Source organism: Euphorbia lathyris, chromosome 10 (assembly GCF_963576675.1).
Source record: "Euphorbia lathyris chromosome 10, ddEupLath1.1, whole genome shotgun sequence".
Lineage (NCBI taxonomy): Eukaryota > Viridiplantae > Streptophyta > Magnoliopsida > Malpighiales > Euphorbiaceae > Euphorbia > Euphorbia lathyris.
In genome coordinates this window covers 2506265-2525214 of record NC_088919.1, presented here as the reverse complement: position 1 = coordinate 2525214, position 18950 = coordinate 2506265, and the positions used below count along the sequence as shown (strand labels likewise).

The 18950-nt window shown below is 36.4% G+C and overlaps 1 protein-coding gene across 1 annotated transcript; it reads right to left on the bottom strand.

Moving 5' to 3' along the window:
- Nucleotides 1–15736: 15736 nt before the first annotated feature.
- LOC136209551 (naringenin,2-oxoglutarate 3-dioxygenase) lies at nucleotides 15737–17825 on the bottom strand. Its single transcript, XM_066001048.1, has 3 exons — nucleotides 17404–17825; nucleotides 16610–17038; nucleotides 15737–16148 (listed from the first exon to the last, which is right to left on the bottom strand). The coding sequence occupies exons 1-3, from the start codon at nucleotides 17761–17763 to the stop codon at nucleotides 15852–15854; spliced, it is 1086 nt and encodes a 361-aa protein (XP_065857120.1). The 5' UTR covers nucleotides 17764–17825; the 3' UTR covers nucleotides 15737–15851.
- Nucleotides 17826–18950: the final 1125 nt, after the last annotated feature.

Below are 18950 nucleotides of genomic sequence, written 5' to 3'. Positions count from 1 at the left end.
AGTTAGCTCCCAATATGGCCCATTAAGTGTTAGGCTTGTCCAAAATTCAAAGTTTCAATATTTTTGGTCTATTACGTACTCCCTAAATCCAAATTTCTAAATTTTTTTGGGTCTATTAGGCATCTTTAAATCACAATTTATAATTTTTTTGGGCCTATTTAAATCCAAATTTCTAATTTTTTTTGGCCTGTTAGACGTCCGTAAATCCAAATTTTTAATTTTTTTAGTCTGTTAGGCCCTCTTTAAATCCAAATTATTTAAAAAAAATTGGCCTGGTAGGCCCTCTCAAATCAAAATTTTTAAATTTTTTACCTGTTCGACCCTCCATAAATCCAATTTTTTTACATATTAGGACTCTTAAATGAAATATAGTTTAATTTTGAGAAATTGTACATTAATACTTAAAATTTGGTTTTTGACCATTCAAATTATAACATGCATATATACACAAAAAAAGATTTATAAATGCACGTGTAAAATCGGCTCCCAACCGAGTAATCATATATTCGCCACTGAATCCTACCATTGAAATTCATGATTTAAAGGGGTCAACAATCATAGGAAACAAATCATATTCAAGATACTAATAGAGGCAGAAGAGAAAATTTACAATGGTACGATCGTAATTGTGGTACATGATTTCCTCCCTATTTCGTTAGATGCTTCGGTGAAGTTAATCTCAAGATCTTTGCAGATCTTGGCAAACCAAAAATTCCAGCCAACTGTTTGGATAAATTGGCAAGGCCAGAGATTAAACTCCTTTAATACATTCATCGTCAGTAGTTGGGTAAGCACCCCTAGGTAACTTGGAGGGCCCGCAAACATCTTATATTCCGCAGAAGGTATACTAGCTTCCCTCTTATCTCGATAAGAAGTTACGATGCCTATCAATTCTCATGTGGTTAAGGTTGATGGTTGATCATAAACCAATAGACCCGTTTGCTTAAAAGATGCAACCTTTTCTATATCTTTCGATTCTTTAGCATATTTAGAAGATTTTAATTTTCGAGGCATCATCACTGTATTTTGAATGTTCACAAAAGGGGTCGAGTGTTCGAAATTTTCAAGGAAATGATATTTCTTAGAATTCATCTATCGCAATCCTTCCATAAATCAAAGAAATAAATGGATAGAAAAGAGAACAATAAAAAAAGTTATTGAGTTATAAGTGTTGAAATTTACAGAACGCTTAGAGGATGCGAAAGAAAGTTGAAAAAACCTCTGAAAGTTAATCTTCTTCTTTTATAGGCTTTTAAAAGAAGGTGATGGGGATACATAATAGCGAGATGAGATTTTTAATCATTACATTGTGCCAAATAATCTAAAGGTCGAAAACGATGATATAATTACACTCATTAGTGACATTGATTAACGAGAAAATCATGTTAAAAAGGACATTTATCACAGATCGGAGCACAAACCATAAATGTAGAATGAATGACATCATGTTTCAGGTTCACGTGATATGTCAGTAATTAATATCATTATTCCATGTCTTCACCTACTTCTCTCCTAAGGTAATATGCATGTGAAAATACGTCAGCACAAAATCTACCAAATAGAAAGAAATTCTCAACAGCCATTTAACTGAAGGAACTTCGGTCCAGCATAGTCTGAACTCCCACCTAAGGGATTCAGCCTTTGGTCATCCGTCATAATGAAGTCCTAAAGCACTTCGGTCCAGAGCTTTTGGTGGGGGCATTTGATATCATACAATTAAATCATATTACATGTGGAATAATAAGATATCTCCTTCTTCAAAAATAATTGTCATAATGTGGACCAGTCAACAGTAATCTTAAGATCATGCACATTCACACCTGTCTGTTACAACCTTTTCTTTTTTAACATCATGCTCTCACCATGTTATTTGATTTATAGAGTTGTGAAAGATTTATGCTCACTTTACTCTATAAATCAAGGGATAATTACTAATCTAACCCAATCAAGGACCCCAATTTACATATCTAACCCACCTTGCTTCCATTTTACCAAATTAGATATTTAAACCCATTTTGGACAAAACTACCCTTATTCTTATATAACAACCATCTCCTCTTTCTATTTCATTTACTTTCACATTCTGACAGCAAAATTCATCAACTCAACCCAAGATCTAAGCACATCCATACCCCATTCAAGTTCATGTAAGTATCATTTCTTCATTTTTCATACACATTACTAGAAATACACAGTTGGTATTCGAATGCATTTGCTTGAATCTTGACATTTTCCGAATCCGCCATTGTCGCCCGATGTGTCGCATTCTGGTGCTCAAATACGACACAGAGAATCAAATGCGACACGGACTCATATATACCTTGTCGCATTCAGAGCCATGTCGCATTTGCGGTCGCATTTTGGTGTAGCATGTCGCATTTGCGTCGCATTTTGGTATAGCTTGTCGCATTTGAGTCGCATTTTGGTGTAGCATGTCGCATTTGAGCATCATTTACATATGAATTGGCGTTATTATGTTTTGATCACGTGTCCATTTTACTAAATGTAGAAGTATGTCAACCAAAGAGAGGTGTACGTGTTTTTTATCTTGGAATAGACTGTGGACCACAGAGGGAACTGTGATGACATACGTGGGTGGTAAAGCGAAGTTGTTGGTTTTGCCAACAGAGATTGACTTGCAAAAGTTGAAAGAGAAAGTTTATGGTGCACTTCGCGTTGATTCAACCTCGTATGATCTCCAAATGTCCATGCAGGCGACATATGGTCCAAATAAACTGCGTGGTGGGATAACACATATTGATGACGATGAAGATGTTATGGGATTCATAGAGTATTGCCGAATGAATCCGACCGATTTGATTCCATTGTATGTTACTCTAAACATGCGAACAACAGAAGCTTCAACATTGCGACCTAACAAGGATGGACATGTTGGTCAAAGCAAACCAACGGAAGTAGTAAGTAATGATCCCACCATCGAACTGGATGCTCCTATACATGGTAAGGATGACAACGATGGTGGAAATGGTATCGATTATCAGAACTACAATAATGATGATTATCTGAATAATGATAATCATGATCATTATGATGAGCATTATGATAATGATTATTGTTACGATAATGGTGACAATGTGGAGAATGAAGATATCACTCAGAATGAAATTCCTGTTAAAAGTGTTCATGAAACAACTAAGCAATCTGAATGCGTCCAACGTATCCCATATGAGGATGGTGATGAAGATAGAATGAAAAGGATGACTGATCCATTTCGATGGTGTCCAAAGCCATGTGGTGCGCCCGTGAATATGATTGCACCTAAGCAATCAAACGGATGGACTACTTTGAGGGTCAATGATATATTTTCAAACAAAGTTGAATTGCAAGATTCACTTGGAAAATATGCAATTGAAAATTCGTTTGAATGGAAGGTTTACAAATCAAACAAGTCTTTGTTTGAGGTGAAATGTAAGGATGTGGACAAATGTAAATGGAGGGCTAGAGGGATCGTCATTCCAGGTTCCAATTTGTTCAGGCTTTCAAGAATGGATGGTATGGACATGCACACTTGTGGGAGAGATCAGATATGTCTGCACCATAGGCAAGCGGGGAAACGTGTTGCAGGGATACTACTCCGAAATAGGTTTGATATGGAAAATCGGGTGCATCGACCAAAGGATATTGTTTTCGATTTTGAACGAGATTTTTCCGTTAATCTCTCTTATATGCAAGCTTGGAGAGCAAGACACTGGGCATTGGAAGCGCAGAGTGGTTCGCCGGAGGAATCGTTCATGTTGTTACCGGACTACTGTGAGATGTTGAAGAGTACAAATCCGGGAACCGTGACACATATAAAGACAGATGATGATGATCAATTTAGATTTTTCTTTATGGCTATGGGTGCTTCATTGAGAGGTTTTAAACAACATATTTGACCTGTCTTAGCCGTTGATGGAACTTTTCTAAAAGGTAAATATCCCGACATATTATACATTGCAGTTGCCATTGATGGGAATAAAATGATCTTTCCTATTGCATTTGGAGTTGGCCCGAAAGAAAGTAATGAATCATGGCTTTGGTTTATGAATAAATTGAAAGAGTGTCTGCACGATGTTGAAGATCTAGCCATTATATCAGATCGAAATCAGAGCATTATACATGCAGTTAATTTGGTTTTTCCTAATGCTGTACATGGGGCATGCGCTCGTCATCTGCAACAAAATGTGAAGGCCAAATTTTGTGGAATTCGTAAGATAGATGAGGCATTTTGGAAATGTGCAAAATCCTATCGGGCATCTGATTTTGAGGAAAACTTTAAGACACTTTGTTCACTACATTCTGGTGCTGCCGACTATTTACTGCAAGCTGGAAAAGAGAAATGGTCACGTGCATTCTTCTGTGGTCGTCGGTATAACATTATTACCACGAATGTTGCAGAATCATTCAACGCGTTAATGGTGGAGGCTAGACATCTACCAATCACAATGTTGGTTGAGTTCATACGCATGACACTACAGAAATGGTTTTACGAGAGACGTACAGAAGCAGGTTATAAACGTGTCTTTTATTTTATTTTATTTATAATACATAACTATTTATGAGATTAATATGTTTCTGCAGAAGAACGTGTGGGGTATTTTACCAAGTTGCCAGAAAAAAAGATGATAAAGGGTGTAGGGGCAGCAATACGTTGTTCGTATTTCCCTGTGGATAATCACACCTTTCAAATCGGTGATCGGGTAAAGGGGGGACTTGTTGATTTAAATGCAGGAACATGTACGTGCAGGAAATGACAACTAGCCCAATTTCCATGTGAACACGTATGCAAAGTTGCTTCCAAACATAGGATGGATAACGCCTATAGGTGGGTGCATCGTTACTACACCAACGAGTCACTTAAGTTGGCATGGGGTGAGTCGATATATCCACTTGGTCACCAATCGGAATGGAAAGTGAATGAGAATCCTATGAAGGTGCTTCCTCCTAAGAAGGAGGGGCGGTCTGCTGGTCGACCAAAAGGTCAGAAAAGAAGGCCATCCGTGGGTGAAGATGTAATTCGCACAAGGTGTAGCAGATGCGGGAGCATCGGTCATAATCGTTTGAATTGTCCATCCATGCTTCCAAACACTACACGGCTTCCTAGTGTAATCTCAAGTTCAGCAAGTTGTTCTAACACTACTACCTCAAAGCATTTATGATCGAGTTGATTAATATCATTTGTCCTTAACATTATGCTTGTTTTAAGACTTTATCATTTGTATGCAAGCTTGTGCTTGTTTTAAGACTTTACCATTTGTCCTTAACATTATGCTTGTCCAAAGACTTTATCATTTGTCCTTAACATTGTGCTTGTATTCTATTTGTCCTTAACAAGGTTGTTTACATGCGGTTGAATACTACTTGTCGCATTTGAGCGCATTCCAGTCAAATGCGACAAGGTTGTTTACAAACCTCGTCGCATTTGAGTGTTGAATGCGCTCAAATACGGTTCAAAAAATTCCTTTTTGAATACTACTTGTCGCATTTGAGCGCATTCTAGTAAAATGCGATAAGGTTGTTTACTAACCTCGTCGTATTTGAGTGTTAAATGCACTCAAATGCGGTTCAGAAAATTCCTTTTTGAATATTGCTTGTCGCATTTGAGCGCATTCCAGTCAAATGCGACAAGGTTGTTTAAATAAGAACATATAACACAATAGGATTACATAAATAAAACATAATATATAACAAAAAACATGCTATTACAATATCATTTGAAATCTAACAACCGTCCATGAAACAACTCAACTGCAAGGCGCAAACGGAAGAAAGTGTCATCCGTAGAGTTGTATGGATATACATATGAGTCATCATGCAGGAGATCATGTAATCCACTTAAGAATTGTGCGTTTATGCAAGTCCAAATACCACAGTCATTTGAGCCGGACATTTGTTGTGGCACCCCTGGAACTCTACTCCAAGTGATCATCCGTCTCACACTTTCACGTCCATCTACAAAATAGCCGCTCAATTCCATGACTCTAACAATGACTTGTAAAGGTGTTTGGAGGAACGCATCCAAAGGTTGCTCCGACATGTTTGAGATAAGGTTGTCATATATGTTTAGGTGCATAGACCGCAACTCTAACACTCCTAGGATCCAGTGCTCTTGCTTGTAGTTGATCGGAATGAACACTCTTTTCACTGTGTGCCAAGGGCGAACAAAATTATCTGCATCACCTTTTACTCTTTGTACGAAATAGTCTTCACTATCCCACCCTGGTTCATTGAACCCCTTCACATACATGGCTTGGCCCATTAATCCAACAAAATCTGTATCAACTGTAGTCCATTCTGCATCCACCTCATTTTGTACTGACTGTCGTCTCAGTAAATACAGCCAACTAGTGATATGCTGCAACAGTGATTATGTAAACCTTTAATACTATAGTAAAAGGCAAATAATTACAAATGAAAAGGGTATATTGGATGGATTAATGTTACCTCATTGCAGATATATGTCCCCTCAAGCCGAAGGGTATTGAAAAACTTTGCATCAAGCCAGTACATGTCTAAACCATCCAAACGTATTCCCTCAGTTGATTCAGGCCCGTTGATCCATGCATCCAACTCCTCTATCAAACATGCATCTATTCGATGGCGCTGATCATCAACATTACAAATAACTGGTCTTTCCTCAAACCCGCCAATGTATTGGCCACCATATAAGGCTAATGGATCAGTGTACTGTAATGGATCGGTGAACGGTGAATTCAAATACTTGCTCATCTTAGGAACCCATTTACCTTTTCCACCTGCTCTCCCTCTACCTCTAACTCTGCCTCCACCCCGGGTTGGAACTTTACCTCATCGGGTTGGACCCTTATCTTCATCTTTCCCAGTCCCTCTACCCCTCATTGGACCTTTATCTTCTTTTATGGCAACCACCTACAAAAGGAAAAACATGGTAATGAGCTTATCTCCTTGAAGCTGTAATGCAATAGCCTGTCGCATTGGAGGTGAATGCGCTCCAATGCGACAAGCTTTAAGGTAATAGCTTGTCGTATTCCATTTGAATGCGCTCCAATGCGACAAGCTTTAAGGTAATAGATTGTCGCATTGGAGGTGAATGCGCTCCAATGCGACAAGCTTTCAGGTAATAGCTTGTCGCATTTGAGCGCATTCCATAACAAAATGCGACCCAGAGATACGATTTCATGTATAAATTCAACCAACTTCTACCTTTTGGACTTCTTGGACTTGCTGCAACTTTGGTGCAACTTATTTTGGCACTTCATGGACAACCTCCCCTACTTGGGCAACTTCCTCAGGAACAGAATCATCAAGATGGACAACTTCCTCGGGCACAGAATCGTCTAATACGACAATAACACTCTGGACCTCCTCTCGATTTCCACCCCTATTAACCTCATCGCCCTCCTTCTGAACGTTTGCCTCCTTCTGAACGTTTCCATCTTTACTTGACTCCTCCTGAAGTATAACAGCTGCCTCTTGCTCCTTTCCATCTTTACTTGGCTCCTCTTGGACCATGCCTACCTCCTCCCGAACAATACTGGTCTCAGCCTCCTCATTCTCCCGATTAGTATTGGGTCGACCCATCGCCTTTAAGTCTTTTATATCCCCCTCAATCAATGATACTCGTTCCTCTAGGCTGCCCAACCTACTACCGACCTTGCTAAATTCTCCCTTGCACCACCTATGATGCCTATCAAGCACATCCATCAGAACTTTCTGAAGTTGATTTATCTCGGTCGTTTGTGACCGTGATGCAATGATATATCTATCAACTTCATCATCCCCTTCCTCATCATCTTCAGCTCCCTCACCACCCTCTTCATCATCACCTCCCTCTTCAACATGTCCCTTCTCATCATCCCCCTCCTCCTCATCCCCCTCCTCCTGATCACCTTCCTCCTCCTCATCACCTTCCTCTTCCTCATCTTTAACCTTCTCCTTACCTTTCCCTATTTGGGCAAATATTGCATCTATATTAGCTTCCCGTCCTTCAACATGGTCCACTAAATACGTGTACCAATCGAACTCTTTCTCTTCATCCTCGACCACAAGACGCGCGTCTAGAGGATCAGCAACCTTACATTGCAAAAAAATAGCAATGTATTGGTAAACAAATACAAAATAAATGGAAACATATAAATCTCATTCCACTTACAGAAAACGTTTCTCTGACTGTTTGGTTTGAGGGGACTATTCTCTGGGTCCATCTCAGCAAACGTGGAAGTGGGTTGCCACTTCTCCTTCTGTAATATGCATGAGTCACATTCCACAACTCAAGAATCCAGCTCTGCAAATAAGAGGTATCCCTTGATAAGCACTATAACCTTGTCGCATTCCATTTGAATGCGCTCGAATGCGACAAGGTTAGCAACCCAACCTTGTCGCATTCTATTTGAATGCGCTCAAATGCGACACAGATGTAACTTTGGTGATCGCATTCGGGCGCATTCATACACCAAACATATATACACAAATCATACGTCAATTGGAATACCGTATATAAAAATAAAAACCATACCTGGAATACGTGTGCAAATCCAATAAGTTGATATGGAACACGTCCCCTATCTCCCACTGCATTTGCCTTGACTGCCTTCATTCTTTTCCTAATGGCCCATTCCAATGTCCTATATGTCTCCTCCCAAGCCAACGTACCCCATGGAAACTCATTAAACAATTTTGGATAATCTGCAAGATCCAAAACCCAATCCTTTGCATGCCTACAGTTAGCATTGTCCAGTACATTGCCATGCACAAAGTACAACATGGCAATCATCATAGCATCTTGGTCAAATCTATCAGTCGCATCCTTCTTCTTCCAGTTTACACTTTCCAAAACTTCGAAGAAGTTAATTGTCGTTATTGTCTCGTATTGCTTAAAGTACTTTTTTCGCAACCTATGCGGCATCTCTAATTCATACATTCTTTCCATGAATTCTCCCATGTTGACCCCAAACCTTAAACCACTTATCAAGCCAAACTCCTAATCTCCAAACCTCATATCAACTCCCCTCACCCTGAACCACATCTCCCTGTGTTTACTTTCTTTATGTTTAATCTCCCGCGATAGGACATGATGAACTATTGCAGAAGAGAAACCATCAATCTTCATATCCAAATATTGACCAAAACATGTTTTCCTATAGATTTCTAACTGCTTTTCACTGAGGTACTTCTTTATCATGACCCCAGAATCCATATTAAACCTCACTGTTACTTGAGCATCCGAATCAGACGTCTTGGGATATTTGAAAATGGAACTATGTTTGCGCTTTTTGGCTTCCCTGGGATCATGCTGTAACAATTTTAAACATACACATATTAAATTCACTAACAAATCTGACATATTCTATATATAATTCCTTGTTTTACTTACAATCTTGTCGCATTCGTCTGTGAATGCGCTCAAATGCGACAAGGTTTAAGGTCGCATTTGGGCGCATTTATCTAACAAATGCGACAGGGCTTCTTTTACAGTTAATATGAACGCATTTGAGCGCATTTAGGTAACAAATGCGACAGGGCTTCGTTTACAGTTAATATGAACGCATTTGAGCGCATTTAGGTAACAAATGCGACCATATTTCCACGGTAGCCATTAACGTCGCATTCGAGCATATTCGAGCGCATTTAAGCTTCATTAATGGCGGAAACAACAAGGAAGAAGATGATGCATGCTTACCTTATGTTTCGTCCGTCCTTCCTCTTCGTTTGCCGCCGCCGCCTCCGTCCGTTTTCTCGCCATAACCTCCGCGCGCAGTAGATGAAAATGGGCCCGAGCCGACGTAGGAGATGAAAATAAAAATGAAAATACAGAGAAGAACAGACCGGATTATATATAGTGATGAATTCAAAACGTAAAATGCAGTTGAAACGAACTGAAACTGAAGAAGATGAACCACAATGAAGTTGAATGGGAAAGGTCAGGTGAGGAAGTCGAAGTGGAAGCAGCGGGAGGTAGGAGATGAACCTTCAAACTAAAATAAGGGTAGTTTTGTCCAAAATGGATTTAAATGTCTAATTTGGTAAAATGGAAGCAAGGTGGGTTAGATATGTAAATTGAGGTCCTTGATTGGGTTAGATTAGTAATTATCCCATAAATCAATCAATGTATATTGTTTCATTGTAATAATTAGTTTAATGATTGTATCTTATAATATAAAATTATGTATGCTCTATTTAGAGAAAAAATGACAAAATAAAAATATATTATTCCATCCAATTTTGTTTCATTTAAAGCTTCATCATTATCAATTTAATTGTATGATTAAATGAAATATGTTCAATAACTCATGGTCCTAAATTTATGCTAATTAAAGAAAGACTTATATGCTTAGGGTCAAACTAAGGGAATTAAGCATCTTCTTCCTAAGTAGTGTCCAAGTATGAAAATATTTTATTTATATGCAAAGGGTTAAACAGCTTTTTGAAACATCTGGTAAATGCATTTCTCATTCCGTCTCTAAATAATATTTTTGAGATGGTTTTAAAAAAACTCAAAAAGAGATTTGGTGAATATCCACATAAAAATGAGTAAAGAATTAAAAATACAAGTTAAATGCTATAAAAAATGATATTAAATAAGAATATTATCTATATAGTTTTATATATAATTTTTTTTGGTCACGTTGGAAGGGCTAGGCACTAGGAAAAGGAGGTGTTTGGCTGAATTTTTCGGAGAAGCGTTTAACGTTTCACTCCAAACTGTAAGAAATATAACGTTTGGTTAGATTTATAGCAGTGTTTTGCATTTTCTCTGGAAACCGCAGTGTTTTGAAGTTTTTCACGAACAAGTGTTTGTAGTTATTTATTATTAACAAAATTATCATTCTTATTTCCATAAAATATGTTTATTCTTTAATATTATTTCTATTTTTGTAACATAATTATCGAAAGAACAAGATTTTGTTGCGTTCAATAATTTTTTTTTATTTAGATTTTTTTATTAATTTGTGTAATCCAATTTTTATTTTATAATTTATTTGTTGATTAATTTAAAACATGTCCATATTAGATATTTTAAATATTAACCGTAACAGTTCAGTATAATTTTACCAAACACTAATAATTAAACAACTAATAACAAACAGCTAACAACAACAACAAACAGTGTACTACAACCGCAAACAGCTAACAGCAACAGCAACAACTATTAGCTAACAGCTGAACTAAACGGGGCCTAAAAAGGTCTACTGGCGGCCCACCACACTCGTAACGATTCAAGAAGAGAGTTCCTACGAAATTTGACATCCAATTAGCTGTTCTATCACATACCGAAAAGAAATCATCATCTGCCAATTGAAACAATAAAGTGTTGGTAGGAATGAAATCAAATTAGCATGGAATTAACAATATATATGTAATATATAAAACTACACAACAGCGTTTGGAGTTCTGATATATATTGACAAAAAAAATCTAGCTTTATTTTATAGGGAAAATTACAAAACTGGGTCAAATGGGAGGCCCATTTACATATTTAACCCATTTACTAATTCTACTACATATCTAGACTGATTTTGTGTGACTTTCCAAAAATACCCTCAATATTTACGCAGAGCTCGCCCCATCCCGTCTGACTTCGCATATTCACCCATATGCGAAGCCTGCGAAGTTAATGTTTTGATTTACTTAATGAATTTAGTTCGCATATGCGAAGCCTACGAAGCTGAAGTTTGTTTTGCTTGATGAATTTAGTTCGCATATGCGAATGCTGGATATGTTTTGAAGCTAATAGGCGAAGTGGTATATAACAAAAAATGGCAAACAACAACGGATTCGAACATTAAAATCATAACAATATCAAAATTTACAACAAGATTGCCACAATAACAACATTCAAATCATAACATTATCAAAATTTACAACAAGATTGCCACAATGAACTCTACTAACCAATCATTTCAAAGTGAACCTAACTAATCCGGTACCAATTTTGAATCGGATGAGTAATCTTGGTGTGCACCATGGGACACATCCATCCCAAAAGGTCTGGACTTCCAGACCTTTTGGGATGGACGTGTCGCACGGTGCACACCAAGATTACTCATCCGATTCAAGATTGGCACCGGATTAAGTTAGGTCCACTTTGAAGATTGGCACTATGGGATGGACGTGTCCCATGGTGCACCCCGAGATTGACACAACCTCTCCTAACGAATCATTTCAGGAGTGAATGTGTCAATCTTGGGGAAGTTCATCCCTATATAGGAAGGAAAATCATCTCCCTTGCAGCCTAGTACGCCGCCTTCCAGAAAGGGATGTTACGTATTCAACCATCTACAGAAAAAATTAATCGTATTAGCAGGGAAAAAGACGTTTTTTGCTTCGCGAAATGAAAATTAGCGAAGCATGCGAATGTAAATGTGCAGGGGAAGAGGTGATTTTACTTCGCATATCGATTTTTTCGCGAAGTCTGCGAGGTCTGAAATGTGACTATCTACGTCGCATATTGATGCTTTCGCGAAGTCTGCGAGGTCTGAAACGTGAGGATCTATTCGCAGACTTCGCGAACTAATCGATTCGCGAGGTAGATCCATACGTTTCAGACTCTCTCTTCGCAGATCTTTGCGAAATCATCAATTCACGAAGTAGATCATCACTTTCCAGGCTCGTTCTCTTCGCAAAGCTTAGCGAAACCATCGATTGCGAAGTGAATTCATGAAAAAACGCAGAAAAAAAACAGATACTTACATTTTTCGCCATTTTCACCCCCAAAAGCGACAATAACAATATGATAACATGGGAAGAACGAAGGAAATAACGTAGAAAAACCATTTCTTTGATGGTAACAAGAAGAAAGAAACCAAGCAACGAAGAGAAAGTTGAAAAACCATGGCTTCGTTTTCTAGGGTTGGGAAGTTGCAGAATCAAGAGATGAAGAGATGAAAAAGAGAAATTCATTGTGATTTTGACTAAATGGTGCAGATTTCGTGCAATTTAAAGGAAGAAAGGAAGATCAAAAGTCTTGAAATCATTAATGCATGAGCAACTTTTCGCATAACCAAGGAGATGGGGGGAGCGGCGATTCGCGAGAGGTGGAAGTGGGAAGGTTAGGGGTATTTTTGGAAAGTCACACAAAATTAGTCTAGATATGTAGTAGAATTAGTAAATGGGTTAAATATGTAAATGGGCCTCCCGTTTGACCCAATTTTATAATTTTCCCTATTTTATATTATTTGTTTAGGAGTAAGTATTATCTTAATCAATTCTTTAGTCCTTCCATTTATTTTTGTAAATAAAAATCCAAAATTACCCCTAGTTATATACATAAAAAAAAATTTATCTTTTAGTTCAAATTTAATATAATTAATTTTTAATAAAGTTTTTGAACTACATATACATCGAAATTAATATATTTGAAAAAATGTATTATTAATTTTTTAAAATTGTAATTATTTTTTATTTTTAATATAATATCTTTAAACTAATATTAAATATTATTATAAAATTTTTATAATTTTTTAAAAATCATATATTTTTTTCTTCATTCGAAAAATTTATTAGAATTGTAAAAACTTTTTACAATGATAGTCTGACTCCTATTTTAATAATTTTTAAAATATTTTTTATTCATTTTTTACTCAATAAATTTTATGTTATTAAATTAAAATTATATAATTATATAAAAAATTAACAAACCAAAATGTTTTATTATTAAAACATAAAGTAAAGGGTAATTTTGGTATTTTAAAGTCTATTTAGTATAGTTTGACATTGACCCAAGCATAGGGACTAAGGAGTTAACAAAAACAAAAACTGAAGGACTATATAATTATTTCTAAAAACGTAAGGACTAAGTAGTGTGTTAGGTAAAAACACAGAGACCTTATAATTATTTACTCTAATTTTAATTATATAGTTTCAGAGATTTTAGGGAAATCTTCACGAGGTTCTTTTCGGGGCGGGACGAGGATCTCCATAATTCGGGGTAGTTACCCCGCCCTCGCCCAAATTTAGATTTCAGGGGTAAAATTTCCTACGCTTCCTTTCCCATCCAAAACAATTCGGTGATTTCCCGCTTATGTATCTTGTACTCTTTTAGGAATGACTATTTATAGATAGATGAAATGTACCTACTGTTGAGTAGCTTTTCACGTGTTGACAACTGATTGGTTTATATTTCATGCGCTTTTATGCATGTCTTCCTTTTATCGTAAATTATGGTGATACTTAAGGATTATGAGTGTATCTTTGAAATTCAACCTTGTTATCTAAAGGTCCTTATTGGTCCATGTGTTCAGACCTTTATTTAATACGATATCAGATGTCCCCCTGATTTGAGTCGAAGTTCTTTAAGGCTTTGTTTTTAACTTTATCCATTTGTTGAAAAAATGTGCCAAATTTTGTTACTTTTGGAAGACATATTTCCCTTATTTGCAGATTATCTCTCTTTTTTCAAAAAGACCTAAAGAATAAGTAATGATTCATCCATCTTACCTTTATAAATTGCAAAAGCAAAGATTTTTGCTCGCACCTTTTGCTCCATCTTCCTCTTTGTGATTTCTGTAAGTTTATTTGCTTTCTTTTTCTACTTTTCTATAATGTTTGTTAACTGTTAATTGTTTGCTGTTACTGATAGATAACAGATATTAATTGATAAGTGCGAGTTGGTTAGCTAATAAAGCTGATGAGTTTCCACTCAGTGTCACAGACCTCATTACAGCGCTTGTGGATATGCGGGAGGTTCTATCAAGGGATATGATGGAAACGCCTTACCGGGGCGAATTGCTGCCTAAAGCAGCCTGGTTTACTGGTTTTATTTTTTGTTTTTGCTGTATCTCTCTGTTTCTGTCTTTTGCTTTGGTTTTTTTTTTCTTGGCACCTGCTGGTTTTTTCCTCTTGATGTTGTGGTCTCTAATCATCTGTACTACTAAGTAGATACGTAGGTAAGTTCAAGAGTTTAAAATTAATTTAAAAGTAAGAAAAAGGCTTAATGCTTTATAGTTGGCTTTAAAAACCTATCATACACCTATAGTTGGCTCATTCGGACCTCCTACACACAAAATCGTTGATTTTTCGTCTTTGACGGATGAGGTGGCATACCTAACAAACTCATACGCTTTTATTTTTTCTATAACACGCATACCACCTCGTTCGTTAAAGACGAAAAATCAACGATTTTGTGTGTAGGAGGTCCGAATGAGCCAACTATATGTGTCTAATAGATTTTAAAAACCAACTATAGGTGTGCAATAGGTTTTTAAAGCCAACTACAGATGTGTGATAGGTTATTTTAAAAGTTCATGGTGTCAATAGGCAAAAAGTTAAGGTTTCCTTCCAAACGAAAGTGTAAAAGACTTAAAGGACATAAAAGAGTCCATAGTTCGCAGCGGAATCTAGAAGAGTGATTATGACTACACTGAATACAACTTGAAAGTTGATCGAATTGAATAAACCAAGGTTGTAGATTTAGCTAAAGTCATAATTGGAGAATTGTTTGAATTCCATTTGGATTGAGTTTGATTTTGATTTGATTTTGTTGATTTGAGTTGAGTTGGATCTCTTTCTTTTCGATTTCTTCTCTTTTATACATCCACACTTGAGTCAATAACTGTCATTCCCCACTACATGCGTAAAGACTGCCCGCTACTAGCACTCCTTACCTTAACTTTCGATCTTTCTTGCCTTGGCCAATTCGTTCCGGAAGTACGCTACTCGATCTTTTCTTTTACTTAAGGTATTAAACTTGGTTATATTGTTTTAAATCCACACTGAATCACATGAAATGAAATGCAAATTTGGACAATTTTGTGAGAAATGCAAATGAAATAGATGAAGAATCTTATTCCATATTAAGATAGAGTGCCAGAGTAGGTAATACAAAGAAGGTGAACTTAAAAAACACAATAACAACAATTATAGAAAGATGTGAATTAAGCAAAGATGTCATCAATAGGCTTAGTTTCCAATTTAGGATTCTGAATAATGTCTTTTTCCTTGGCCAATTTCTTCAACTTGGCTAGCTCAAGATCCTTGCTCATCTTCCTCCTATACATTTCTGCAAATGTAATTGCCTCATCCATTATTGCCTTTTCACCTTCTTCAATCTTCAGAGGATAAACAATGGCTTCTGGTGCTGGATTCTGAAATGTAGCAATTGATAACCTGCTGCTATCTGAATTCACCACTGCTTGATGGTCTGCGTTCTTGAACCTCCCATTGCTTAGATACTGCATCAAATTATTCATATCATCGTTAATAAATTAGTTTAGATCGTGAATGACTAAATTAATGTCCATGTGAGCAAATCCGTATCATTATATACCAACATGGATGGTCGCCGAACTTTACCTCAAGTAGCATTTGACCATTAAAACGTAACATAAAAGGTACTCAACACTTGTCATACTGTGAAAATTAATAAATTTCAGTGGATGTAATTTATCCAAAATTAATGAAATAGAAAGTAAAATTGAGGAAAAATACTAGATTTGACCGGATATTCTTGAAAAAGAATTAGACCTAACCGTTTGACTTTTTTCCTATAATTGAGTAAAAAAAAGTGTCAACAATTTGGTCCAATTCTGAATTCCTCGTCAAATTCGGTAAACAGTTTAATCCAATTCTGATTTTTTATATGCGATCCAATTCAGTATCTCTAACATTCGCGTCCAGCGTTAGTAATACTTACATGACCATGATCACCGAGATTGACAACGAAAGCACCCGGGATGGGTTGAACAGTGATCCAAGTGTTGCCATTATCTTTAGTAGCTTGGAGGCCACCAACTTGGTCTTGGAGCAAAAGGGTAATGGTGCCCGGATCTGTATGACGTTTAAGGCCAAGAGTGAGGTCTGGTTGGGGACATTTTGGGTAGAAATTTACAACTACTTTTTGGTCCATATCAACACATGCTTTGGTCAATGCTTCTTTTTCTAAACCCATTGCTTCCGATAATATTTCAAGAAGCTTGCAAGCTAGACCCATTAGCTTCTCGCTGTACTCCTCCGTCACCGCTTTCCATGCCGCTGGCTTGTCCGGCCATCGTGAATAGTCTCGGTTGCGCTTCGGGCATGAGAAATAGGTCACTATTTCACGCCAATCTTGCACCGCCTCACCCTGTTCATACAAAATAACATGAAGAGTAAATTGACACATCTTCATCAGAAATTTAAGTTTTGTAAATGGTTTTTAGTTGTTAGTTGATTACTTTTTTTAGACACGTGATTGTAACTTGTTTGGTAAAATTTAATTGATTAGTAATATCATGTTATGTACTTCAAAAAAGATGGAGAATCAACTAATCTAAAAAACTTCTAAAATCAATTTTTTTTGAAATTAATTTTGGATTTAATAAACTCTTTTAAATATTAAAATGTTGAACTGATTTACCCCAAAACCATTTACCAAAACAGGGGATTTAGATTATTTTGGAATGTTATGCCAAAAGAAATTAATGTGACCGGTTTTCCGGCGAAAAGAACCTGCAAATGGCTGGAAACGATAAAACCACCCTTCTTTCCACCGGACATATCAAAGCGAAGCTTCTCTTCAGGAGGCAAGGCGAAAAACTCCTTAGCAAGACAAGTCATTTCCGATATAAGCTTAGAATCAACGCCGTGATCAACAACCTGAAAAATCCCCCAATCTTCACATGCTTCAACTATTTTCTTACATATCTCGCTTCTTTTCCCTTCATCGTCATCAATTCCGGCCAACGAGATCACCGGAATTTCATTGCTGAACTGATTATAAGCGACCTTAGGGCGCTCATCTTCGTCGCGAACGAAGCTCTGCTGCAAAGTTTTTTCGCCGGCCAATGCCGTGAGTGTAGACGGAGCCATTAACTAAGAATTGAAATAAAATTGGGGAAGAAAAGAAGAAGAGTGTGAAGAATGTAAGGGTGAGATGAATAATTAATATATAGAAAATGAAATGGTGTGTGTGGTAGATGCTTAACTAACTCGTGTCTCTCGTGTACCTACCCATCTATTTTACCTATTCATTACAATTTATTTATGTCTAATTCTCCGGAAATTATTAGAAACATTCCGTTCTTCTATTTCGAATGGTGCACCTTTCATACATATTTTATTGTATGTAATATAAATCTATATATTATAATGGATTTTATTATTTTTTAATTAAGTGAGATCATAATATATATGTCTAAATGTGAATTTGAAGTTCTCCAAATAACATCGAAGATCAAATGCTTAGTGATATGATATTTATTGGAAAATTTTGAATAAAATTATATATTAATTTAAATACCAACAAACACCTCCTTTCATGAACAGTCGTGTTCGTACGTGAATAGTCGTGTTTGTCCGTGTATAGTTGTGTTCGTTCATGAAAAGACATATCATTTCGAGTTCTATATCCTTAAATTTTGTGGAGACAGTGGAGACCGAAACTACTCATGGTCATGGTGGTTACGACGGCTGAAGGGGTCCGGGTCCCTGAACCCCTAGTCTAAAGAGACACGTGGACCAATAGTTGTCTTGAATCCTAAAGGCACACTCCTAGTTCCCATCAAATGCGAAATGTTATTAACGAAGGAGTCTGGAACCAACGAGAGACTGCCACGCGTAAAAGTACATAGTCTTGTTCAGGTACATAATTACTTATAAATAGCCTTAAAATCAGAGTTTCAGGTACGTTATTTTTCATAAACTATTGTCTTTTAATAATTTGCTTTCAAGTTATTTTTCAAAAAAAAACTAGCATTCAACGCGTTAAAATTATAAAAATGTTATCATTTTTTAGAAACTAGTATTGAACTAATAGAAAATTAAATATGTTTACTTTTTCTTAATGAAAAAGACAATAAAAATGAATTCAAAAGTGTTATCAAAATAAAAAGTCCATTTAAATTAATTAATAATGGTAACATGTTTTTATAATTATTTAAAAATAAAGTTAAAATTAATAAAAACTTTCTAAAAAGAAAATGAGGTTGGAGAGAATATACATCTTTAACCATCTGATCTACATTTAAACATTGAAAGAATACTATATAGAATCAATA

What these genes read in the sequence shown, in the direction of transcription:
- LOC136209551 (XM_066001048.1), bottom strand. Translation starts at nt 17,763, where the DNA reads ATGGCTCCGTCTACACTCACGGCATTGGCCGGCGAAAAAACTTTGCAG. An exon ending in TCGTTTCCAGCCATTTGCAG is followed by an intron (nt 17,039 to 17,403) that starts GTTCTTTTCGCC and finishes TTGTATGAACAG; the next exon opens with GGTGAGGCGGTGCAAGATTG. An exon ending in ATCTCGGTGATCATGGTCAT is followed by an intron (nt 16,149 to 16,609) that starts GTAAGTATTACT and finishes AATTTGATGCAG; the next exon opens with TATCTAAGCAATGGGAGGTT.